The 26,767-nt window shown below is 44.1% G+C and overlaps 1 protein-coding gene across 2 annotated transcripts in view; it reads left to right on the top strand.

The window, feature by feature from the left end:
* Positions 1-26,767, top strand: part of PDE10A (phosphodiesterase 10A) — a 358,019-nt gene that overhangs the window by 155,459 nt on the left and 175,793 nt on the right. The window contains exon 1 of one of the 2 annotated variants that reach the window (XM_027891692.1): positions 22,955-24,186. The exons of the other annotated variant lie outside the window; for it this stretch is intronic. Within the exon in view, the coding sequence (XP_027747493.1) occupies positions 23,334-24,186 (853 nt within the window). The 5' untranslated portion in view covers positions 22,955-23,333. Of the gene's footprint in view, positions 1-22,954; positions 24,187-26,767 lie in introns of those variants that run through there. 2 annotated transcript variants of the gene reach the window in all.

Below are 26,767 nucleotides of genomic sequence, written 5' to 3'. Positions count from 1 at the left end.
AATACTGCTCTGCTCTGAGGAGAGAATGGGAGGCAGAACCTACCAAAATCAGGGGTTGACTGGCAAACGGAGGTGAAAAGATTGATGAACACTGGGAGTATGGGCATAGAGATGAGTATTTCTTATGTTAAGTGTAAGACCGTGTGAATTTTTCCACAATAAGAGGAGCTGGAAACAGAGGAGGGATCTGAGGAAAAAAAATTCTATGGCTACAGTAGTAGGACTGATGCTAGCAACAGCACTCAGCATGACCTTGATAGAAGTAAGCACATCTTTTAAATCCACTGACAGTTTACTCTTATAATCCCCACTGACAAAACCATGACTGCTTCCCCAGCACAAACCCAGATGCGTGCTGTGCAACTTGAGATAAATCACCAAGCCTTTCCCAGCTCTGGTTGTCTGTGTGCAACAGCTGCCTTTGGAAAATGCCAAGAGAGCCTTGCTTGAAAAGTATAGTGCAAGGGACGGTGAAGTTCCAGAATTTGATGTAAAACATCAATGAATGATGACGATACAGGCCTGCCAGTGATCTGCTTCCCACCAGCTTCAGGGCAGGGTACAAACCCTCCAGATTTATGTATCTGCCTCTGTGGTCCCATTCTTTATGTAAAAAGTTTCCCAATGGTGATAGCTGATGGGTTTTTTAACATGCCATCCACAGAATGAGACCCATTTCTCAAAATTGCCGTTAATGAATGAAGTGGATTATTTGGCAATCCTGTCCACATGGAAATTGATTAAAAAGCAAATATCCTTGAAGGTCTGTTAGGTTGGATCTGTTGGTTCCTCACCTGAATCACGACCAACAGCTAATGCATAAAAATAAATTTGACCTGATTTATGCTTCATAATTCTGTAGTGACTCACTAATTAAATTTCACAATTCCAAGTGCACCCCCTGGCTACTCATAAATATCTCAGAGGGTTAAAATAAAATGTAGGTGTTAGTCTTTTAGAAAGATAATGTCAGCCTATCTTTTAGAATCTTTATTTGCTAAATGCTGGAACTATGGTGTCTGTTTCCAAATACTTGGAAAATACATCTACAAATACTGAATGAGTCACGTTTTTCATCTTTCTTCTCTAGGTAAGTCATGCTGACATAGCGCTTCATCTCCCTCTGTCCCTAAAATATGCTTGCTTGCTCCTCATTCATGACTTATTTTTCTGCTCCTTGCACTCGTTAGTTCACCTGAAAATGTTGTCACATAGTTAATATTTATTTCCTCACATACGGAATAAACTGGTTCAATCTTCCACTTTCAAATTAATGCTTGCTTTGTTATCTCTCAGTAAGCCTAGTTCACTCTCTCATTTTTCAGGTTTTTGTTGTGTTTATTCCTCATGCAATCATCTCAGTGGGCTTATACTACCTTCTTTTAATTTCTTTGTTGAATATTCCTTCTGCTACTACTTTTTAAAGATTGGACAGGGTTAGAAGAATTTTGGAGTTTATAATTTAAGTAATGATTTTTTACTTCTGAGTGTGATCTTCAAAAATGTATAGCCTGTAAATTTCCCACATCGTGTACTGGAGGTGGACAGTGGCAGGTTTATTTGCAGTTGAGACAGTGCTGTGTTTTCTTACTTTGTCTTTCCATCCTGTTTTCTTCCCTCATTTCCTTTCTGGAAGACATCCTGATATTAAAATAAATTCTCATGCTCTAGGGCTTCATCCAGCTGCCCACAGGGGTTATGAAGGATATTTATGCTTTCTGGGGGTGGTTTTCACCTTTTTTTGGCTCCTCAAGGAAAGGACACTGTTCTAGATGAGAGACCTGATAGAGTTCATAGTAGAGGGATTTCTCTTTTCAAGATACCTGTCCAGTGTCTCATAGTCTTATATCCCATGTGAAACTGCTGATCAGGTTTGGTTATTTTCCTGATTGCTCAGCTGAGACCTGGAAATCAACTTTATTTTCTCTCAGGATAGGTATGTGGATCACCTACAAGGAATGTGTGGTTGTACCACACCTGTAGTTGCAAGGCTTCGAGTTCTGTCTTCCTTTCCTACTCGTAGTCTTTCAGCATGCAGATAGCTTGGTTGACTGAAGAATCAGTTGCTTAATTATAGCCAAAATTGTTGTTCTCAACAGAAAGGGCAGTAGTGATATTTAATGGCAGGAGGTCACATAGATCGACTTGTGATCTCTTCTAGCTTTGAATACTATGAAATCTCCCTCCAAAACTGATGCCATTGTTACTCCATAGGTTTGCTGGCAAGGAGAGGATTTCAAGGCAGGCATCCAGCAGCCACCCACAGATTGTGTTGGCTTTGAGCCTGGCAGCTTGAGTCCATTCCAAAATGTATCCAGGATCTTCTAGTTAGGAATGCAGCATATTGCTGGTTGTGACACAGATACAGCTGAGTTTACTCCATGTCTTATCTGCAACCTTTTAACGTTTTCACGTGGCTTACTCATTTGCAGGAGCTTTTGTAAACCTGAAAACAGAAAACAGAATGGACTTCATGCAGCTACTGCTGTTTTCCTTGATTTAAGATGTTCCCGGTCTTGCCTCTGGATATCCTTCATGTTACTTTCAAACCTCCAAGGGCCTGCTGTTGTTGCTTTCTGGCCCGCGCCCTTCATTTTTCTGGGCGAACCTCCCTCTAGCCTGTTGATGTCGTTCCTAATTGCCCAAAGGAATCATTGCTGAGCAATGTGAGGCATTTCCTTCCCTCTTATTAAAAGGCACCAAAATAAAACTTAGTCTTTCACAGCAGTGGCTAAATCAGCCACATCTTAACATTGTGTTATGGCTACAGCATTTTGGACTGTTACTGTAAAGTAACATGGTGGTTTAGATTAGGTTTTCATTAATCTCTCCTGCTCCCTGACTTTCATGAACGTTGTATGTACATACATGGAGGCTCCATGAACTCTTTCTCTACCCTAGCATTCCCTTGACAAAAAAATCACTTGTGCCAAGGTCTTGTCACTATGGCACGGCAAACACTAGGAGGAGACCACTGCGCTACTGTTTACATGGGGCAGAGGTTGCTCCCAAACGGCAGTGAAGAAAAGTCAATTGAAAATGGTGTTTTTAAGGTACTTAATCTATGTCCCCTGTACTGACCACTTGCTATTTTTTTTTCCAGAATTAGCTTGGACTAACCCAGAACAGAGGTCTGTTGTGCTAGTTTGTCATACTGCTTTAATGTAAAACAGTAGACTGTCCCTCCTGCAAAGTCCTGAAAAGAAAACTGGTAAATATATAGTCTAAATGAAGTCTAAAAAAAAGCTAGCTTCAGGCAACTGTTGCTTCATAGTGATACAACTCAGTGCTCTTCCTAATGAAACAGAATAAAAAATTTAGTAAAATGCTAGTGAATTTTAAGGAAATGTATGGTGGTTGCTGAACAGTTTGTCCTTATCACTCTCTCAGCTCCTGGAGTCTGCTAGTTTAGCAGAGATAAAAACTCAGGGATGGATTGTTGATTAAATAGATTTTTTACTACTATTAGAAGTGTGCATTAGTCTTTACAAGTCCTTGAAAATTAGCTTTCGTGGGTGTTAGCACTTTCCTGCAGTCAGATGCTTTGATTAATTACACCCTCTCATAAAACTTCTCCATGAAAAAGAATCATGTTCTTGACAACTAGTTAGTAACTGAAGGTCAGTAAACTGGAAGGAGGAGTCCTGAGATTCCTCTCAGTTTAATGGTTAGTGATAATCAATCTCCCAAAAATTAAATTTATTTTCAGATGGGAGATTGTGATTGCTCTTTGTAATAGCCCATGAAAATGCCAACAAGATTACAGCATCATTTACGGAATTTCATTTATGTTGAAAAAGACCTCTGAGATCACCAAGTCAAACCTTTGACAGATCACCGCTTTGTCAACTACACCATGATACTAAGTACTACATCCAGTCATTTCTTGAACACCTCCAAGGACGATGACTCCACCACCTCCCTGAGCAGTCTATTCCAATGTTCAGCAACTATTTTCATGAAGAAATTCCTCCTGATATCCAACCTGAACCTTCCCTGGTACAACTTGAGACTATGTCCTCTCATCCTGTCCCTAGTTGCTTGAGAGAAGAGGCTGACTCCTGCCTTGCTACAACTTCCTTTCAGGTAGTTTTAGAGAGTCCTATGGTTTCCCCTGAGCCTCCTTTTCTCCAGGCTAAACATCCCCGGCTCCCTCAGCTGCTCCTCATAGGACTTACTCTCTAGACCCTTCTCCAGCTCTGTTTCCCTTCTCTGTACAGTCTCCATCACCTCAATGTCTTTCTTGTAGTGAGAGGCCCAGAACTGGACACAGGATTTGAGGTGCAGCCTCACCAGTGCTGAGTACAGGGGGACAAACACTTCCCTGCTCCTGTTGATCACACTATTGCTGACACAGGCTGGGATGCCATTGGCCTTCTTGACACCTGCGAACTCTGCTGGCTCATGTTTAGCTGTCTGGCTGACCAGCACTCTGAAGTATTTTTCTGCTGGGCAGCTTTCCAGCCACTCTTCCCCCTGGCTGTAGCACTGCATGAGGTTTATTGTGGCCAAAGCGTAGGCCTTGTTGAACATCATACCATTGGCCTCAGCTCATCAGTCCAGCCTGTCCAGATCCCTCTGCACAGCCTTCCTACCCACCAGCAGAACAACACCCCACCCAACTTGGTGTTGTCTGTGAACTGACTGAGAATGTGCTCAGTCTCCTTGTCCAGATCATCAATAAAGATATTAAACAGCATTGGGCCCAATACCAAGCCCTGGGGAACACCACTTGTGACTGCCAACTGGATACGGCACCATTCACCACCACTCTCTGGGCTCAGCCATCCAGCCAGTTTCTAACCCAGCAAAGAGTACACCTGTCCAAGCCATGGGCTGCCAGCTTCTCCAGGAGAATGCCATGTGAGACACTGTCAAAACCTTTGCTGAAGGTGAGGTAGACTACAGCACAGCCTTCTCCTGACCCATTAATGGGGTTACCTGTTCATAAAAAGAGATGAGTTTGGTCAGGTAGGATTTACCTCTCCTAAACCCATGCTGTCTGGGCCTTATCCCTTTGTTGTCCTGTATGTGCCATGTGATCGCACTCAAGATGATTTGTTCCATAACCTTGCTGGGCACTGAGGTCAGGCTGACAAGCCTGTAGTTTCCCAGATCTTCCTTATGGTGGTTCTTGTGGATGGGTGTCACACTGGCCAATTTCCAGTCATCTGAGACCTCCCTGGTTGGCCAGGATTGCTGATAAATGATGGACAGTGACTTAGAGAGCTCTTCCATCATCTCCCTCAGTATCCTTGGATGAATACCATCCGGTCTTACAGACTTGTGAGTGTCTAAATGGCTCAGCAGGTCACTAACTACTTCCTCATGGATTACAGGGGGTTTATTCTGGGATGCTGAAGTCATCCCATCTGTGGAAACTCCATCTGCTCCTCACCAACAGCTTTGAGACTGGCAGGCCTGGACTGAGATTTAAACACAGAAGCATGTTATGTCTTCCTCTCTAGTTGGAAGGACTCTTACAAATGAATAAAGAGAGTTAAATCTGCAAGTGATTTAGCCCTGTGTTTCTTTCACTGAAGCTCCTGAGCAGGCTTATTAATAATCTTTCATTCCTGAGATATGTTTTCAAAGTGTAGTTGCCCTACATTTAATATAAATGATTTGCAACCTTTAATGCCCTACAGGTAAGCAGAAAGCCATAAGAGCACAGAGGAAGGTTTGAGCTGTGCTTGACAGAAATATCTCCCTGTGCATGAAATGAGACACCTTTTCTTAAGGGGTGAGGAATTCTGTATTGAGTCTTAGGACATTCATAACTTGATTATTAGTCTGGTCGGTGTCAAGGTGAAATGCTATTGCTATTACCAACCTCCTGAGATACCCATTCCAGTCTAGATTTGTACTATTGCAGATTTTGATGTTCTACCCTGAAAAGGAAGTTGTTTTGGTATCTTTTTGCTCTTCCTTTGTTATTACTGAAAATGCTAATTCAGTGTTACACTGCCAACATGCAAATATGTGCTGCTTTTTGTGTTTGATGCTAGACTACTATGTTGATGCAACCTGTTATACATTAATTGTATGCTTTCCAATTGCCATTGGGGACTGCTGAAGGAATAGTCAGGAGAGTCTGTTGTGCCTGTCATAAGACTTTTGGTTCCTCCACCCTTTACAACTGGTCAGGAGCAATCCTTGTCTCTCATTCTTGTCCCTGGCGTCTGTGCCTTCCCTCTCTACTTTCCTAGAGGGCTTTTCCCAGCAGTGGAATTGCCTTCAATGGGAACATCCATTTGGTTGACAGACTCACCAGAGTAGGGGTTTCATACTGTGTGGGTTCTCACAGGCCCTCTTGAGTGCTACCATCATACAAATTATCATGTGGCCTACACACCTTTACCCTCTTTTGTGTTAGAAGGAAAAAATAGTCTTCACAGCTCATTTTTGGGTATATACATGTTATCTCCAGTTCAGATTGGAGAAGGTAGGGCAGACAGATGTCATTACCTACCTGCAAAATGGGCAGCACACTGCTCCTGTGATAGCAGTGAAATTCAGTGGTTGGTGTTTGTGGGAGAGGAGTGACAAGTCTGGCATGGTTATGTGGAGAGCGTGTAAAATGCAATCATCCCAAGCTTTAAAAAGGGTCACTCATTGCAGGTCTGGAGATGCTAGGGAGCTTGGGTTATGCTGTGTGTTCCTCCCATGTGCTGGAAGAGAGGATCTCCTGGTGGATTCTATTGCCTTCAGTTGGGAGGGCAAAACACCCACCCTTTGTTGTTAAAGAAGGCGTTACCAGACTTTAACTCAGGTAATCACTTCTTGAAACAAGCCAAATCTCTAGTTATAGTTTCTCAACTCAAACTTTTGGGCTGGTGTTGGCTCAGCTGTAGCATCTTCAGTAGTGTCTGGAGTTATCAGGATGTTTTGGTCCCATTCATTTCAATCCTCTCTTTCATGAACATGCACAGCACTTTCTGATGCAGATAAAAATTCCCCAAAAAGCTTCCAGCTCAAGTTAAAAGGAGAATAAACAAGAGAGAAGGGCAACATGGAGGGGGGCGAGAGGGAAGAGGGAAGAAAGGGAATGGAGGAGAGACCGGCATGATTATTGGAAAAAGTAATTCAGATCACTGATGCTAGTGAGTTTTCCAGATTACAAAAAAGCTTAAAGGTATTTTTCTGAATGTGGCAGAGACCACTGTTTAAGTCTCATTGAAGTTAATTTTGTGAAGGGGAATAAGGTGGGAGGAAGAAAGAGTGAATGCATGCCAGATGGGGTTTAAGAAGAAAAATCCAGGCACAGAGACAGCATGAAAAGAGCTTGCAAGCAGGCATGTGAGGGGAACACAAAGGGAATGGAGGGAGGGAGTGAATGGAGATGGGGGAGGGCCAAGCTGAGCAGATGGAGACAGCAAGAGGAGGAGGATGGGCAGGCAATAAGGGGATTTACTTGTACAGAGGCCCTGGAAAGTAAAAGTAAGGAGTTTGGCATTGGATAAGTGGCAGGGAACAGAGCGCACAGGGAGCCCATGGATGCTGAATGCAGGTGATGGTGCAGAGCTTGGCAACCTGGACAAGTTTTGTTGGGTCTGGAGGGGACTGAATTCTCTTTCTTAGGACCAGAGCCCACTTGGCATCCCTGGAGACCAAGGCCTTGCTCCAGAGTTGCAGTGATCGCACAGAGAGAAAGAATGACCTTGTTTAAAGGTACAGGGAGCACAATTTAACTAAGACCTTTCTGTGCAGTCTTTCATTGTGCTCAGCATCGCAGCCATGATTCATGAACAGTCATAAAGATGCTAAAATGAAACAAGGTACCAGCTCCTAGAAACACAAACATGTAAAATCTATCAAGGGAACAACTTAGAAAGACAAGAAAGTAAACCTCCATGTACAAAGACAGGAAAGATAAGGAGATACAAACGAACTCCGTAATGCTCACACCTACAGAAATAGACAGCACATACATCTAAAAGATTTCCACCATAAAAAGAAGGTCTAAGGAACTTCCATCACCTGTTGCTGTGGAATAACTCCTGTTTCCTGGTACAGGTGATACCTGTCTGCATGAAGAATCAGGGGTAGGCAGTGCAACTTTGGGTCGTCCATTTTGCTTCATCATTGCAGGTTGTTATTAAGGGAGAGCGAAAAGGGGCAAACTGACAACAGTTTGGGTAACTGAGTAAAATGCAACGGTTATTCTGTCAGCAGAGAGCAAGGTACTGGCAGGATATGTCATCTGAGGGACTGAATAAAGAGGATGGGCAGTAGAGGGGAATTCCTGTCCTGCGGGGTGGAAGAAGGTGGACTATCAGACAGAGAAATAATTCTGCAACAAAGTGCCATTCCCAATCCAGGTGTGCTCTCTGTGCCTTCTGAGTATCCTTTCTTAGCCCATCCACTGCCAAGAGAGGCTGCTCTACTGTGAAGGTCTTTTTTTTAATTATTATTTCTCATTTTAAACCTGTTCCAATTTGTGGAACAGATCAGAAAAAAGATGCTATCTGTGTTTAGATGTATCAAGTTGTCATAAAAAATGTCTCCCAACATGAGTATGAAGTGCAGGTTCTTGAACATGAAGATGGGGTCATTAAAATATAATATTTTAAGAGATTTTGGTGATCTTTGTGTGTACATATCCACAAGTCCCTTTAGTTTCCTGTTTACATTTTTATTCCAGACAGCTTTAAAATTATTGTTTGTTTGTTTGGTTTTGTCTGAGTTTTGTTTGCTCATTTTTGTAAACAGATTCATTTTGGAAAAAAAACCCAAACAGACAAGGGGGGGGGGGGGTTGGGGAACAGCTAAACTTTCAAAAACTTGGGGTATTTTTCCCCCATGAGCTTAACTGGCCTCAGTGGCCAAAACTGACTGGTGGTAACACGCAGCTCCTTGTGCCTCAGCCGCATATATGTTTTTTGCAATCACCACATCAAGCAAATTATTGCTTGGGGAATTACCTTTTGGATGAGTGTTGGGGTGATTCAGAGTGCATTCAGTTTTGTGATTCATGGAGCTGCAAAGGAAAAATAATGACTGGAGATGGGGGAAGGAGTAAGAAAGTAAGGCAGAAAATCAGTGTCCAGAAGGCACTTGTGATCAGGCATGTTTCAGAGTTTCTAACAATATGGGACAGTGACATTTGGCAACCACTACATTTATGCTGCATGCTTTAATCTTTACTTTCTGACAGAATTTTAATATTTTGCAAAAACACTATTGCTAACATATGAGCACTAGTATTTTTAGATTGCTTCCTACTCTTAGGTACTGTTTTATCACATAGAACAACTTAAACCAACTGTTCCAGCCAGTTACTCTTTGGAAATGCACTCTGTTCATTGGGCTTTGTTCTGAAGTCCTTATTTGTCTTCTGTATTCCCAAATTTCTTCATGCAAAGTGCATCTTTGGTCTGGTTAAACCCATTTCCTGAGCAATTTTTTTCCCAAAATTAGGGTTGCTAGAAACATAATAGATGACATTGCAGATGAGTCTGTTTAGTGATCTTGCCTTGCTTTGAGGGGGACCTCTCTTAGAAACTTTGGAAGAATCCACAAGAAATATCAGTGAAGTCACCTGTGGAATGAATTTCTTATGGGAGAGGATTTTTCCTAGTCTCATTCATTGAATTACCAGCCTAAATTCTGAAACTTAGGTGAACTTCTCTTCTAATTTCAAGCTTAACCTTGTTAGCTGTCTATAAACACCTCACTTCTAAAATAGCAGCGATTCCAACAGCATGGTTACACATTGCATATTCTAAATATTTTTAACCAGTTATACAGTTTTAGCATTTCTGGAGAAGAAGGAAACCTTTTTAGTTATTAACTACACTACACTAGCCTGACTCCTCAAGTTTCTACAAACAACCAGATACCATCACCATGCACAAGTGTTTAGGTATACCTCAATATTCGACATTAATTAGTTAGTTAGTTCTGTGTGTGTAGCCATTTGTACAAACACAGTGTTCACAGAGCCCTTAAACACACAAGAACAAAATGTTCCAAGGATTAAACATGGGCTGAAATGACCTGTCAGCTGAGGATGCTCAATCAATGTCTGTGCCTGAAATATGCAAAACTCTAACAAAACCATGACTAATAATGTGCACCAATGGAGTCAAAAAGCCCATTTGATTAGGCTTTTGTTGGAAGTACAATACAAATAATTACGCCAAAGATAAAGAAATTTTAAAAAAATATGTTTTTCAAGTAAACATAGCGTTTCCCAAGCAGCAGAACATAATAGCTTTGAAGTTGTTTGTAAAGTCAGAATTAAACCCATCGTAGCTTACAGTGAGTAACCTAATCAGACAATGACACCAAGGAGGAACGAACCTTAAACAATTTCTTTGGTGTATTAAGTACAAATGGACTTTTGTATATCATTTATTCCTTTTGTCCCATCTAATTTTCTTTTAAAACTATACTTATTGTAAAGAACTATAAAGAAATCCCTTTTATCCTGCAGTTAATTCAGGGCTTGAAAAAGGCACCTTCTGTCTAAATAGCCAGTAAAGACCGTGTGTAAACATGTGGGCAGTTTGGTTTGCTCTCATGTGTGAGAAGCCCAGTTGTAATTCTGCTTTCTCTGGCTTTCAGAGGACTTTGTTTTGTTTTGTTTTGTTTTGTTTTCAAACATGCTTAGAAGGCACATGTTGACGAATCAGCAAAATATGACAGTCTTGTTAGCTTTTTAAGTGATTTTCCATCTGGTAGATTCGTTTAATTGGAGTGGTGGGCTTGAAGTTATTCTGTTGCTCATTTCATGCAATTCAAATACCTGCATGGGAATTCCTAAACTTCCAGTGCTTCAAGAGACTCCTTGTCCCATGTAACTGCAGCAAGCACTCACCTGTAGCATAATGCTTAGATAACTTGCATTTTTTGCCCTAGGAAGAAAGAAAACCTCATCTCAGCCAGATCCCTGTGAGCTGCAGATGGAGAGCCTTTGAAATGGAAAAAAAAAAAAATAGAAGTATTACGAAGAGTGAATAAGGCAGCCTGACAAGGGAAGGGCTGAAAGAAAAGGCCAAAACCATGTGGTCTGGCTCTTCTCTTTGATTGCTGTAGAAACAACCCAATCCATTGAAGTCCATGGCCTTATGCTGGCACAGAGCACAAAAGAATCAGGTGCAAGACTTCAGGCAAAGCAAGGACACAATCTTTCACATAGGTAAATGAGTGAATTATCATTGTTTATCTTGGCCTTCTCTCCAAGTTTTAGAGTTTGGGAAGTAAGAACTGAAAGGGTCCATTAGACAAGTATATTTCTGATTGCCTGAAACTGCTGAAAGGGTGTGGTAGAATTTAAAAGAGCTACTAGCTAAACAGCAAAATACTCCCCCTGAACTCCAAGATGGTGACTCCACTTGACTCCACTTACTTTTCTATTCTCTTTCTCTACATTTCCCTTCCTTACGACTTCTAACATGTTATCTGATAACACAGCTGATTTTCCTTTTTCTTTTGTGTATTTTCATGCATCAGACTTCTAGATACTTTCCATTCCTTCCTACATTTATTTGTGCATTTCCTTAGAGTGCTATGAAGAGCTGGAAAACTAGTATACACTGAGATCTCTTCTTGACAGAGAAATGTCTTTGCTGAAACACAGTTATGCTGATTTTCATAGAAGAGTAGTAGTGTGAATTAACTTTTTTATTGTTGTTACTCAAAACAGTATAAGCTTCAAAATGTCTTTTGAAAAACTTAACCTGACACACAGTGTAGACAGAAGTAGCAGCTGTAATAAATCCTGCTGAGGTCGGGTCATTTGTGTCCCAAAAAAGAGTACAGGTCAGTGCCACTGCAGCAACTGCTGCTGTGTCAGTTACGTTTATATTTCTGCCTAAAGCCCAACTATTGGAAAAAATCTAAGAAAAACTTCAGAAGCGCCTCAAACTGTGTGCCCGGCTTCAGTGTGGTTCACGTGGATCAAATAATTTCACTTGGCAGAGTAATGCAGTGATCTCATGAAAGCTGTTAATATTAACAATGCACTAATCTTTAGGTGGGAGTCTTCCTTCTGCACCAAGGCCAGGCCAGATATCTGTTTACAAAGATCAAGTTCTCACTTACAAGAAGGTAGGTATAATGGGGAAGGTGGGGCTTTTTTACATCTCACTGTGAGCAAAAAGTAAGCCAAGAAGTTGGGTGGGGTTTTCTTGGATTTTTTTTAGTCAAATAACAGGTCAGTTGCTGTTGTCTGGAATTTCTAAACGTCTTCTCAGATTAAATTAAATAATTTACATACATTGTAAATTAATGTTTAGTAGATCAGAATAGTTTGATCTCAGCCACGAGCATGGTTTTGAAAAATTACACTTCTGTTGAATATGAGGGTTTGCTTTAAAAACTGTTGAGTGTCACAAATAACAAAGAAAAATGGCCACGGGAAGAGGGAAAACAAAAGAGAGCTGAAGTTTGTTTCCCTTAAAAAAGCAGCACAGCAGGCACTAAGGACATCATCCCCTTGGTGGCTGAGACAGCAGGAGGGTTTTTAGGCAGGGCTGGAGCTGTGCTCTTTGGGTGGCTACCCTGCTGGAAGAGCTTGTCTGCTTGCCTTCCTGGAAAGGCAGAGCAGGCAGCCAGGTGCCCTCTGGCAGTCTGCGGCTTTCGGGATCTGCTCACTTTGCCTCTGCCTGAAGCCAACCCAAGCCTGGACTTCTTCCTCATACTTGAGATGGATGAGAAAACAGACGCTGATATTGCAGGCATAGAAATGGGGAGGGGGGGACGAGACACCAGAATACATCTGTGTCCCTTTTTCAACAGACTTTTATAACACTTTTTTAAAACTTCCTGCATAACTTTAGGGTGAAAAAAATGAAACTTCTGTGCTTCTTCCTCTGTAAGGCAGCATTAGTGAATAATGCTTCCCTGTTTTGCAGAGCTGTCAGGCAATGTCTTGAGTATTTGTGAAGCCTGCAGAAATGCTGGGAACTGTAGACCACCTGAGAATGAAGTGCTCATAGCTAAAGGCAGGACAAATGCCCTGCTGGCATAAGGAAGGTTACAAATTGAATTTATAAAAAATTTGTTTGGGGTCTGAACTGGTTTTGTATTTTCTTTCCTATATGCAAGTAAGGGTGTTTTAGAAGAGTTTATGGATTATAAAATTTGAGAGGCTATTTTCTGCACGGAAGGGAACTGGTACAGAATTTGGTATGATTCAGAGAGCTCTGAGGTCTGTATGACTGGAAGCAGAATGAAACATAGCAGTACAAAGCGCAAAATCATTCACCTAGGGACAAAATATGAATACTGTCTTTGAGCTCATCACTTGGAAACAAGCAAGAGGAAAGAAAGTCCTCATGGCTATGTTCATCACAAAATGACTTGGTCAACAGTGACTTGTCCCATCCTTCCAGTACTGTGACCATTATATATCAGGCAAAATTTCTGCAAAAGGACAGGGGAAACATTTAAGCTGTCTGTAAAACATTAGCAAGAACCCAGCTGCAGAGCCTTAGCAAGAACCTGTCTGCAACTTGTAGTAGTCACTTGTACCGAGCAAATGAATTCCAAGTGAAAGAGATCTAGTAATATAGAGATCTAGTGATACAGAGATCTAGTGACATAGAGATCTAGTGATATAGTGATGTATAGAGACATAGCTTGTAAAGTGGGACAACAGGAGACAGAGCTACTTTATATGAAAGAACTAGTAGATTGTGCCTTAATTAGTCAAGGAAAATGGCCTGGGAAAGATTCTACTGCTCCTTTTAAATACCAAATATTAAAAGGGTGGAACATATTTTTAAAACTGGTAGAACAGAAACGGCCATGCATTTGTTTTGGCTGGAAAATAGGATGAGATAGAGTGAGATTGTGAATGACCTTTTTGCTGGGGCACTGGAACCGATATAACTGATTTTTGGGAGTGTGACCAGTCCACAATAGTAGGGACTAATGTCAGGGATCACAGGCTCCCTTTCAGGCCTCTGTTTCAGAGTTCCACTAAGCTGGAAAAGAGTGGTGAGCTCCACATGCCAACACCTGAAGCCAGAGCCCGGTTTCTAGGCAAGGGGGCAGTGGGTAGGTTTCCCTCCTATGGCACATGCCATTATCCTCTCACTAAAATTCTGCCTTATTGTCTCATTTTTGTTTCTTACATCATTTAAAGGTTCCTGTGGCTCCCTTTCCCCTTAATTTAAAGCCCTGTTCTGCAGATCATTTACAGCTGCATTAAAGTTATCCTGTTTATTTTAGAGCTCCATGGGGCTGAAATAGTCAGAAAATCAACTCTCATAGTTTTGTAGGTAAGAAAAACAGTCTCCAGTTTTGAGTATGTATTATGATAAGCCATGTGCAGAGTATGTACTATTAAGCAGGAAAGCTATTGGCAACAAAATTTTCTGCTTTTCTAATAATGCTTTTCAGATTTTATTTAGTGAAGCCCCATCCAGTCAAACCACAACTTGGGTTAGAAAAACTCCGCATAGGTTGGATGAAAACTCCACAGGGAGCTTTAGTTAAATGGAAGGTCTAGAGTCTCACAAAGGAATCCTTCCTCCAGAAATAACCCCAGAGTTGCTCCTGCATTAATGGCTTGTTTTGTCTGGATGTCAGTTTGTACTGAAAAAAAAAAGAAGGTAATGATAGATAATTATATCTGAGTATGCATGAGCCATATCAGATGTAGAGATGGTCTGATATAACTTGGGTATTGGGACTACTGTGAGATTTACTTTTTCTGCTCTTAGAGGGCTTATCAGAGGCTTTCTCAGTGTAGAGATTCTGAGTTATGGGGTTTTGTGGGAGCCATATTGTTGCTTTGCTGTGAAAAGAGTCAGACCCAAGGTGCAGCATTTACATCTCTGCAGACTTATCCAGCAAGAGAAAGCTGAGCTGAGGATATGCTACAGATTGTTTCCAGTAGGTTACACTGTGCTTTCCTTTCTGATTTTGTCCTAAAGGTGCAGGAAATTTTCAGAAAAAGAAAAAATAATCTGTTCAAATAAACTGCTTGCAAAAATTTGCTAAATACTCGGGTCCGTTTTTTCCAAACATGAGTGCAGGATACTGCTCTCTATTTGTTTTCTATATGATAAAAAAATCAATATTTTAAAATCCTCATTCTGTTTGGCTAGCATGAATATAAAGCTTCTTAGCCTGAGCAGGACTCCTGTCAGTTATAACTATGGGATCCAGTTTTACTTTCTTTCTAAGGAAAACACATGAAGAAATTACTCATGCCTGTTTTATTTCTGGGCTGCTGATCTTGTGTTATCATGGGGGTAGAATGTTTCCTATTTGCTCTGCTTGAGCTCTATGGTCTGTAGTCAGCCTCCCAGTCATTCATTCAGAGAACCCATGTCCAGCAGGAGAGATGAGCAACTCCCTGTCTCTGTGGCCAAGCTGATAAGATAATGCTGCTTCATTTCTACCATCCTAAAGCCTCCTTCACAGGCAGCTCCGGGCCTCTGGTAGAGTTTCTCTCCTTCCTCTTCCTTTACTTCAACGGCTGACCTTTATTTAGACCCAAGGCTTGGGAAGAGTCCCCCTCCCCTTGTCAGTACCAGAGCTTATTTTGGGACCTGGCCAGCAGAAGGGCAGGAAGATGTGCTTCTGCTGGAGAAAGACTTTGGAAGTAGTACAGGGAATGCAGGTGAAGAGCTTGTTGCAGCTGAGAGAACAGGGATGCTGCCAGCTTGAAGTATGTTTGCTGAGATGTAGCAGATGTGGCAGCATGGGGAGAAACGGTAAAGTGGAGAGAAGGATGGATCAAGCATGAGGGAGAGAAAGCTATTGGAATAATAGGGGCTTCTGGATAATGGTAAAGAAGATAATGGGAAATAAGTAAAGAGATAAAAGAATGAAATAAAGGTGTATGACAGTGGTGTCTTCTTTCTAGAGGAGAACTGTACTGAATCAAATAAGCTTTTCTTCAATGGTCTAGGGTTGCATATATGAGATGGTATTTGCTCAGGAAGGATGGCAGTAATACCTCAGCCTTTTATATTGAGGTCTTCACATGCTGATATTAAAGTATTGTCTAAAGGTAATCTGTACTGTTATGTCGATTCTGCAGCTAGAGAAATACTGTCTGTGTGGGTGAGAAAGAGAGGGGGGGAAATGAAAAAAAAGTAGAGTGAGGAGTATGAAGAACAGGCAAGGAAAAGATAGCAAGTATGTCCTAGGGTGGAATATAAAGACAGCAGGTACCTGTTCGTAGTGTGTGCATGTTCAGTGCTGCTGTGAAGAAATAAGTTGTGTTGAATATCTTAGTTCCTAAAGTTAGGATGGACTAGAGAAAAGTTACTTGGATAATAAACTTTTCTCAGTTTTATCAGTTTGGCTGTGGTGCTGAATGAATGCATCTTTTAGCTGCATTAGTCTTACAGATCACACAGGACAGCTGTGTGCACACAACAAACTCCAAGATTTTAAGATTTCATTTCAAACTCAGTCTTTCTAGTTTTCAGGATTGCAAAGGTATGTTTCTACATAGAAACAGGACATGGATTTGAAACCAAACTGTTCTAGAAAAGATGTTAAATAGTCTGTGGTTACTAGAAGTATGTATTCTTTTGCCTTTTTTTATCTCATCAGGTGTTAACTGTGAAGGCTAATAACTGCATTTCACTATCAACAGCCACAGTTTCAGATATGACTTTTTAACAGGTGGGCAGGAATAAAGTCCTGTTCCTCACAGGGGGCTAACTTGGTAATTACTGAAATGCAACTGAAGGAAGGAGGAATTTAAGGAAAAGGAAGAAGCATTCGTCTAAAAAAACATTTGTTTCCCTTGAGTAGTGCTCAGACATCACAACAAGGTGCAAATGTAGGTAATTCTAAAGGTTGGACTCAGTCTCTTTTTTTTTTTTTTTAACCTTCTGTTAATATCAAAGAGGACAAAGTCTTACACTTAAACTGAGAGCTAATATTGCTGGTTCCACCAAAGAAATTGCCAGTGATGTAGCAGAAGAACTTCTCATGAACTGTGCAAACCATCCTGGGGAAAAGTCTGCTTCTTTTTGCTGGTTGTAAAATTTGGGAAAGTGAAGGAAGGGGTTGCAAGAGAGAATAATGGGGGAAAGCTGGCATTTCTGTTGTGATAGTAGCTGTGTATAGTCTGTGCTACATGCTAGCAAGATGCACACACAACTCATGGTTAATCAGTACAATATAAGTCAGTATTAATCTTTTGGATTTTTGTTAAATCTGTTCTTTAATTCATGTAAAGAATAGAATTTCCATGTTCTAATTGAACACAGAATTGAAATAACTTATTTGTCTCTAGCAGATAGCAAATTATAACAAAGTTCGGCCATAAATTAACTCAAGATTTCACTACGAAAACAGGAAGACAGAATTACAAAAATTCTGATAGCCCTATTTAGTTTTCCTGCAATAAAAATGGCTCTTTCAATAGTACTAGGTAACAAGTGAGCTACTGCCTACCATGCCAACCGTTACGTCGTTTGCTGTTTGTATTTCATTAGTACCTCAGAGGCCCTGGTCCCAGGCCAGGATCCTCTTCTGTAGGACATGATTCAAAAGATGGTCTTTGTATCAAAAAGCTTGCTGTGTTTATGGTGCTTTGGGTTTATAATAGAACATCTCAGTAAAGAAAGCTGCTACTGGAATTTTAATTTATTTAAAAGACAGTTTTTCTGGAACGTTGTCCTCTGCTTTTATTAAAATACTTAAACTCCAAAAGACATTTCACTTTCTGAGCACCCTTTAAATAAAACCAATAAATATCTGATCTTTGTACTGCATGAGATAGCACAAAATGGTAGATGGCTTCATAAAGTTTTGTTTAGCTTCCTTCATAGTCTTTTATAGGAAAAAAATCTCAGTAAACATAGTGCTCATGCTTCCCTTTGTACCTTGACACTAGCTCTTTTTTTTCATTTTAAAATTAATCTTATTTTGCTTTTTATTACAATTTAATATATAGCAGTATGTCTATCTGAAAATTTTGCAATCAAAAATGTCCTACCTTTGCACTTGAGATGTCTTCTTTCCAGAAAGAATTGCAGTTTTTCCCTGAAAAATAATCCTGAAAACTTTTCATAGTTTAGTGTGTTTCTAAAAGGAAAAAAATTGGCAGGAAAAGACATGATCTTCTCAGCTTTATTAATGTACCCACCATCATACATCACCTAGCATAGTGGTTCTAGAGAACCTTTTATCATTTATAATTCCAACCACAGAACCTTTCAGCTATGTTGAAAGCTAAGCAGAAAGAGAAGTGACATCTATGATGAGCAAAGCTGAACAAACTACTGAAAGCAAGCACGATATTTATTTTTTTTCCTTTTCCTATATGTCACTTATCTCTGAATAGAACTGGACTTCTTAAAAGATATGTTATTTTGATTTCCTGAATGAATTGCAGTTCATTTTGGATCTCCCAGAATTTCTTCTGCACTTGGACTAGGTAATTCCCCAAAACATTTTCAAGATGGCTGCTAGGACATGTTTGCATGTTACAAACACTCAAAGTTAATATTCTTGTGGAAAAGAGATGGCTTGGATGGGTGTTTGTGGGATTCAAAGAAAATGGCTGATACATACCCTTAAAACAAATTTGCTCCTTGCATGAGTACGGTGTTTGAGAAAAATCTTTTGTAATAATTCTTTTGATCCTTGGAGTTCTCTATAAATTATTCTAAAGCTTTATAGAATAAGACTTCAGGAAACAATGTCTTTTTCTGGAGGTTTCTAATTTGTGATAATTCAGTAACTGGATGATAATTACTATATTCTGTAGGATTATTTAGCAGAAAATCCCTGAGGGAAGGGGGGGGCGGGGGTGGGGGTGTTTGGGGCTGTATTTACTCAGCTCAAGAGCTTGGGTTTTAGCCATATTTATCCTTTTGCTCTGCCTGCCCCAGCTTTCCAGCAGGTTGCCTTGTCTCTATTTCATTGTGGCTGCTTCTGCCTTACCCACATTCAGGTGGCTGGTTGCATCAGCGCCTCTACTGCTGTCAGCCTACATTTTTATAAACTCCTTTTCCCCATAATCTGTCTTATTTCTTTTTCCTTCCTCCCCCCCCCCCCCCCCCCCCCCCGAGGAATTGATTATATATCATTGAATGAATTCTCAGGATATAAGGATAAGAGGATTTACCAGGCAAAAGAGTGGGACCAGACAAAAAGTGATTCACTGTCATTCTTATAATGGAGCAGACAGAACTGGGAAAGAACAGATACTGGGTTTAAGCTGTATTTAATACCAAACAACCTTTGTTACAACTTGATTTTACTTTTTCCTCATAATGTTTTTCTTCAAGTATTCTGACTAGTATTACCAAATTATTGACAAACAGACTTACTTGCTGCTTTCAAACCAGGCCTGTTCCTGTAAGTACAATGCATGCTAGACCTCCTCATGGCTTCATTGGGCACTCTGATTCCTGAGTTCTCATCAAATCACATCTACCCATGCAAATACAACTAAAGACTTTTGCTCATGGTTGAGCTGACATAGGGCATTCATACCAGAACCCTTGCACCAAATGTAAGGGGATGCATCAGAGTATTTTAACTTGCATTTTGTTGTGTTTCAGAGTTTTAGAAGTACTTTTTAGGGGGGGATGATGTAGCAAATCTCGCTGTTTAATATTAAAAATTCCTATTGCAGTGGCTGAGACTTTTCTGGTAAATGACGTGGGTGTATGGTTAGTACCACAGTGGGATCAGTGACTTCATCTCTCTATGGCAATGGAAATGGTGATGCTGACTGAGCAATGAAAACCCAGGTTGACATTGAAGAGCAAATGTGATTCATCACTAATTTATCCCCAGGTATTGAGATGGCAATGAAAAATATTTAACTTGTCTGCAAATCAGTATATTTTACAAATATATATTTATGGAGCTTGAAAATTAATTTTCACTGTCATCTAATTTCTTTTTTGTGATTGCTTTTGCTTGCCCAGCCAAGAAGCAGGTGACCAATCAGGTATGAATTACCAATGGTCAATGAAAAATAATCTAACAAATAGTTTGTAAATAACCCTTAACCTGAAAGCTGCTTTTCTAGAATATCTGATAATTTTTTACAACCCAAAATGTGTTTTGCTTGGTTTGGTGATTATACACATACATATTTGTACATGCACAATTGACATGCCTTATATAAATACACAGATATCCAGTTTCAGGCATTGATATTTGAACAACTACAGTTTGGGTGGACAGCAACTGAGGAATTTAGCACAGATTAACATAGTTAAACAAGATTTCTCCAATTATAAGTTGACGAAATTTACTCTTGGTATTGACAGAACAATTGAGACTAATCTGTCTAAATGAGTTACTTAATTTTTTTCAGGTGAGTAGCTCTTGCTTTTTGTCGGTCACTTCAGTCTGATTATCTCTTTCATTTTAAACATTTTAGTTTTAGAGATCTTCTTATTAGAAGTTGTTATTTGCTAAACAAATGGGTTGCAATAACAAAACACAGTTCACTAAAATTTTGTTTCCATTAGCTAAGACTTCTCTTGGAGAATTTAAATGTTTGCTGTTAAATGTTAAATGTTTAAATGACTAGAGAGTTACTGTGCAGCATTTACCACGAAAAAACTTCTATATGCAATGGTTGGACTTAAGGAAATAAAAGCATCTCACACAAACAGACATGTGAAATAGAAGTTACTAAACTGTTTTGATAAAGCCATATAAATATACTAAGAGGAAGTGAATCACAAAAGCAGATTCAGTTTTCTGCATTTCAGCTCAGGGTTTTTAAGCAACAGGTTTTAAGAACCATGTAGATGGAAACAGTTTAGTAAAATCTGCCCTATCCGAGTTTTTTTGTATTGTTTTGCAGGTTTTTTATTCGTTTAATTAGAGTCTTTAATATGTTTTTGCATTTTAAACCTTTTGCAGACTCTGTGGATTGTTTCTCACTGTTACAATACATTCAGCTGCTGGAAATGCACTTTAATTTGAAAGCGTTGTTATTTTCAGAGGAACATCTCTTGCAGCCTTACAGATTGATACATAAAGACTCTAACAGGAGCTGGTGTGAATTTTAGCATTAAAAGAAGTCCTGAAGTAATAATATAAAATACTTGAAAGATTTGAAATAAAAGCCAAAAGTACAGGTTTATACTGTTTTCAAAGCAGGAGTCGAAATTCGAAAGAGCGAGCCTAATTTTGAAGCGAAATAGGAAGACTGCGGCAGTTTGATGAGTACTCCCGCAGACACCTGGACCCGGTAATGCAGCACCTGGAGTGGGCGGCGGACGGCACAGAGATCTGATCTCCGGGAAGGTAGAGGAGGAAAACAGAATCTCCCGCGTTTCGGGTGCCCTGCTGGCAGCGACCGCAGAAACATCTTTTCCGCCACTGCCTTCAACGGTTCCAGCGGTGTCCGCTCCAGCCGCGCTCCGCGGGGCAGCGCCCGCCCTGGCTGCGCCGGGGCCCCGGCGCATCGCAACAAAATCTGCTGCAAGCGGCACGGCGGCGGCCCCGGCTGGGTGGGCACCACCGCGGCACCCGCTTCTCCACCCGCTGGCGGGTGGGAGCGCCGGGGAGACGCGCCGTCTGGCCGAGGAGCGCGGTTCCCTCCGTTCCGTCCAGGTACCTGCGGGGAGAAAGGCGCGGGCGCGCCGTGCTTCGGTGTGCGCGACCCCCCCTCAGTCCAGCCCTGCAGGTGCCCCCCGCGCTGGTGGTGGGTGCCATGGGTGCCCGAGAGAGCTGCCAGCCTTACGCTCGGGCAGCGGGCACTGAGCCCCAGCGCTCCCTCCGAGGGCGGGGAAAGCCCCGCTGTCCGGCAGCTGCCCGCCGGGCGAGGGGAGGCGACGGCCAGGCACGTCGGCCCCCAGCCAGGTGAGCTCCGCCGCCTCGGGGAGAGGGCAGGGGCGCGCCACGGACTGCACGGGCCGCTGAGAGATGAACGAAGCTCGCCGGTTCCCAGTGCTGACACGAGCTGCTGTTCCGGGAGGACAGCCGGCGGAGGGCCGCCCGCAGCCCGGGTGCTCCGTCGGGCAGACCGGCGGCAACGGGGCGTCGGCTCTACGGCGGCTGCCGTCCCGCCCGGCCCGAAGGGATTGCCTCGGACGGGCTGAGGGGAACACCGCGGCCGATTGGCGATGCCGGCCCCCTTTCCCCACTGCCAGAGGTGAACTCTGGTGTGCTCGGACCTCTCCGCCCGCCTCTCGACGGCCGCTGGCGCCCAGGACAAGAGAGAGTTTAGGGCGAAAACGAAATACGCGGGTCCAGGGCTGTCAGCGCGGTCCTCGAGCCCGCTGCGATTCGAGCCCGTCTTCGGGCTTCCCTTGGCCGGTCGTTCCCCCGGCAGCTGCCCCGCTGAGGGACGCGGTGCCTCTGCCCGCCGAGGCGCCGTGCCGGCGGGACGGGCAGGCTGAGCCCGGGCTGGCGGGGAGAGGCGGCGGCGGCGGGGCGCTCTCCCTAGGGGGGCTGCGGAGCGGGACTCCAGATGCCCTGGGACCTCAGCGCGGGTGCGGGGTGGCAGCTGGCCGCTGCGACAGGCTCTCTGACGAGCGGCGGCAAGGCCGGTGGCAGCCCCGGGGCTACGCTGCACCTGAGGGAAGGGTCTGCCACGGCCCCTCGGGGGGCCAGGGGGCTGGTGCTGAGGGGTGGGTGGCTGCCAGTATGCCAAGTTGTGTGGAGGGCGGGGAGGGAGCCGAAGCAAACACGTGTGATGGGGAGGGACTGTGCATCTTCCCATAGGAACGGTGTTGGATGTCCCACAGAAAGAGAGGGGCAGCTCTGTATGTTTGCATACCAGGCACCGCAGGGCGTCTGGCTTTTGATCTCAGTGGCTGGAAATATACGTTTAAAATAATGAGACTGCATAGGGAGGATTTTTTCCTCGTGTCTCTCCCCGCGTTCCCTTTAGGTAACCGCTGTGCCGTAGTTCCCGTGTGCGCGCCTGGCAATGAGAGGAGGGAGGGAGGGAGGGAGGCAGCCTGGGAAGCGCTGGCTCCGCCAGTGGGCGTTTTCTGGCGGCCGGGGCTGGTGCTGGAAGCGGCACTGCAGTGATTGTATCTGCCTCTTTGCAGGCGAGCGCGCACATACGGGGCAATATTTGCCTCGCTCGAAGAAAATACAGATTGTTGCCGTTTTCTTGCTCTGAATGCGAGGTGGGAGCATGGGGAAAAGCGGACTTTAAAAGGGGATTGGAACCGCTTAGCGGTCAGTAGCGCCCTGTCCCCTCCGGCCTAAAGGGGGAACGGAAATATGAGGATTTTATGAGGGCGGGGAGCCGGGGAGCGAAAGAGATAGTGCCCGGGGGTTGCCGGAGGGAACGAAGGACCGATCCGCGGTCGCTCCTGGTTTGGCTCCGTCCTTTTTCGGCTTCCCCTTTCGCTTTAGTTCGGTATCTCCGCTAGACGTCCTGCCTTAAACTACCGCGAAAGGGAGGGAAGAGCGGAAGCATGTCCAACCCGGAGAAGCGGATCTTATCCCGCCCCTCGGCCCCCCTGGCTGCAGCACTCGGGGAAAAGCCCAGCTCCGGCAGCCGCCCGCTCCACTCCCATGGCCAGAGCGGTGGAGGTGGAGGCAGCGGCGGGTCTCCTCCTCCCCCCGCTCCTGGAGGCGGCTCGGCTGCCTACAGCTCCCTCTCTGTCCTCCTAACAACCACCACCAGCAGCAGGAGCCGCGCTGCAGGGACAGCCTCTTCTGCCGTCTCCGCCAGCATCGTCTCCAGAGCGGCAGCGGCTCCTTTCCTCGCTCCAATCCCCTCCTTTTCCTCCGCTTCTCCATCTTCTTTTTACTTCTTGCCGCCGCCTCCTCGTTTCCCCTCCTCGTTTTCCTTTAACCTCACAAGTCTCCAAGGGAGGGAGGGAGGAGGAGAGGCAACGAGAGCGGCAGGAGGAGGAGGAGGAGGAGGAAGAGATGTTGGCGGAGCAGCAGCAGCAGCAGCTCACTTGATCGCCCATCCAGGCGGCAGCGGCAGGAGGAGACTCTTCTGTTCTTCCTCCATCCAGGGCTTGCTGCTCTGTTCCGCAGCCGGCGGCCCTCGGCAGCACCACTCCCGGCCCCTCCTCTCTCCAGCCGCCTCTCGCCTGTGGTCCTGCAATTCCCTCGCTGCTGCAGCAGCAGCAGCCCGCGGCGACGGGATCCGAGGAGGCGACGGCCCCGGCGGGAGCAGGACTCCTAGGCGGCAGCAGCGGCAGAGAGGCGCCTTCTTCTCCTTCTCGTCTCCCCTGCTCCTAGGGCCAGACATGGAAGATGGATCTAATTCTGCAAGCTGCTTTAGGAGGTTTACGGACTGTTTCTTGAATACAAGTAGGTACCGGAGCGCTGTGCCCGGCGGCGGGTCGCGCGTGTCTCGGGGGCGAAGGGCTGTGTCCGAGGCTGGGTGCATGCCGTGTGGAAAGGGCATTTCTTTGTGAGTGGGGGGGAGGCGAGGACACAAAGGGGCCGTAAACGTGGGGCGTGCGTGGACGCATGGAGGAGCGGCCGGGTGTGTATTGAGGATGCACGGACAAAGGGGATGCTCAGTGTAACTGAGTGCTCTTTGTGGGAGCTGGCTGTTAACGCCTGGAGTATTTCGGCACCATTCCGGGATCAGACAACTCTACGTATATGTATGTCAACCTTTTACTTGGTACATGCTTAATTTGCTCAGGAATGACACGTAGGGGAATGGAGACTGTCCCCCCTACTTACTTGAAGTAACAATAAGGAAGCATTATGGTATCGGCAGTTGACAGAAAAGCGACGACGGAGGACCGAAAAGGGTGAAATGGATCGCTTCTTTCTGCATCCCCCGTCAGATCTGCCAGGCGCGGTCACATTCCATGTTTCTGATCCGGCTTTGGTACCGGGTGCCGCCTTCCACTGGCCGTGGCTCGTTGTAAGGCGGGCCAGGAGCCGGAGAGGAAACATGTGCTCCTTGCTACTGGGGGGCTGGCGCTGGAACGGGAGTAGTGACCGGCTGGTGGGGAGGGCGAAATAAAGGGGGTACTGAGGGGCTCCGTACAGGGCGCCCCGCAGCCAGGCGTTCCCAAACCCTCGCCGGCTCCCAACGAGCCCGAACGCGGGGGAAGGGCGCGGGGCCGCGCTCTTCCCTTGCCGGGAGATGGGAGTGGGGCTGGAGCAGCCGCTCGGCCTCCTCTCGATGCGGAGCTCGGCGAGTGCCCTCCCCGTGCTGGCCGCGGGAGCCCGGCGAGAGCGGCCCGAGCCCCGAGGCGGGCTATGAAAGCGGGAAGGGGGGTTTCGCATGACAGAAACTCTTCGTTCTCAGGGACGCGGCCCGGCTCCCCCTCGGGTGTCTCGCCCCGAGCCTCCCGGTGCCGCTAACCCCGCTCCGAAGCGCTTCCCTGACGCGCCGCGCCCCGCAGGGTGGGCGCCCCCGGGCTGGGGCGGCCCCGGAGCGTTCGCGGCTTCGGGCCGAAACCTCCCGGGGTCGGGCTGCCCGTGCCCCACCGGCAGGAAGGGAAATGTGCTGGGCTTCGGTGTAGTTATGGGACGAATGAATTTCCAAGAGGAGCGTGTTATCCAGGCAGAAATATTTTTTTTTCTCTTATAAAAAACTTCTTTTCTTGCTCAGAATTTGATGCTTAGGATGACTTCAATCATCTGCGGCTATTTCTTTCTTTTTGTGGCGGTTCCTTAATTTGTATGGCTTAAAGTGTCCCTAAACTTGCATTTTAATCTGTTAGTATACTTTGGTAAAGGTGGCTTGTTGGATACAGGTGAATCGTATATAGTTCACACATATATGCATTTTGGGGTTGTGTGAGAAGAACTATAGAGATGTTCTCTGAAATCTCATTATTTGTTTGTTGCCTTACAGCTGTCTTTAGCACAAGAGCCTGCAACTGTGGTAGTACTTGTGCTCCACAGTAGAGGTGAATAAAAGTGATTATATATATGCTGCCCTATCTTTTTGAAACTTTATTCAATAGTTGATCATGTTACAGAGCCACGTACTTGTTTAGTTTTGAGACCTGAAGGAAATCCTAAGCTCTTGCAGTTTTAATTTTCTCTTGTGTTTGAGGGGGGTAGAGTGCTGCCATGCATGTTTTAAAATAAGTGGTCTTGGGAGCAAGGGACCAAGCCAGGGAATATGTGTCATGTAGGGCAAGTCACTCCTGTGCTAGATGAGGAAAAAGATGATGTGGAAAACATTGTCTCTGTTCCAAACAGCTTTAAAAGCAGTGGTGAATTCAACCTAAGCTATTTTATGAATACTTGAGCACAACAAACTTGGTCGTCTTTCACTGATTGTGACCTCTGACTGAAGATTTTCCAGCAGGCAGGAAAGGAGCAGAACTGTTCTTTCCCTTGTGAGTTTACTGACGTCTAAGAAGACATGCAGCCTCTCTCTCTATGGAAACACTTTTCCATGCTCTGCAGCTTGCTATCATGCAGCTTTCAAGAACTTAAATGTCTTGTATCTCTACTCCTCTCTTGAATGTGATTGAAACTGGCCAGTGGGCTCAAAAGGTATTAGTGAAATCAGATGGACACACATCCACACTGCATATGTACATATGCGTACACCTCCCTCCCTCCCTGAGTGATTGCATAAGTCTGATTTCCTTAGGAAACCAGGCTGAAAAAAGGAGTGGAGGGAAGTCAAACAAGATACTATTCAGATCCAGTGAAGCTACTGCAAAGAACACTTGTCAACTGTTTGGAGTACTGTGCACAGTGCTGGTTACAGTGCAACCGGAAGGCTGTCATTGTTTTGAAGATGATGAGATCATGTAAAATAATGAAGATAATGTTCTACATCTCATAGGTTTTGTTTTCTGAACCATATTTTAGGTTCTAAATCGTACTTATATACATATATACATTTTTTGACTTTAGAGACAAAAAAAAGTCTAAATATTTTTTCAGAGAAACTGAGGAGTTC

This window comes from Empidonax traillii, unplaced genomic scaffold, assembly GCF_003031625.1.
Source record: "Empidonax traillii isolate 1590-97213 ecotype Southwest subspecies unplaced genomic scaffold, ASM303162v1 scaffold326:size758569, whole genome shotgun sequence".
NCBI classification, from domain to species: Eukaryota; Metazoa; Chordata; class Aves; order Passeriformes; family Tyrannidae; genus Empidonax; species Empidonax traillii.
Note: the sequence above shows the minus strand (reverse complement) of the source record. Positions and strands in the feature narration are given on the sequence as shown.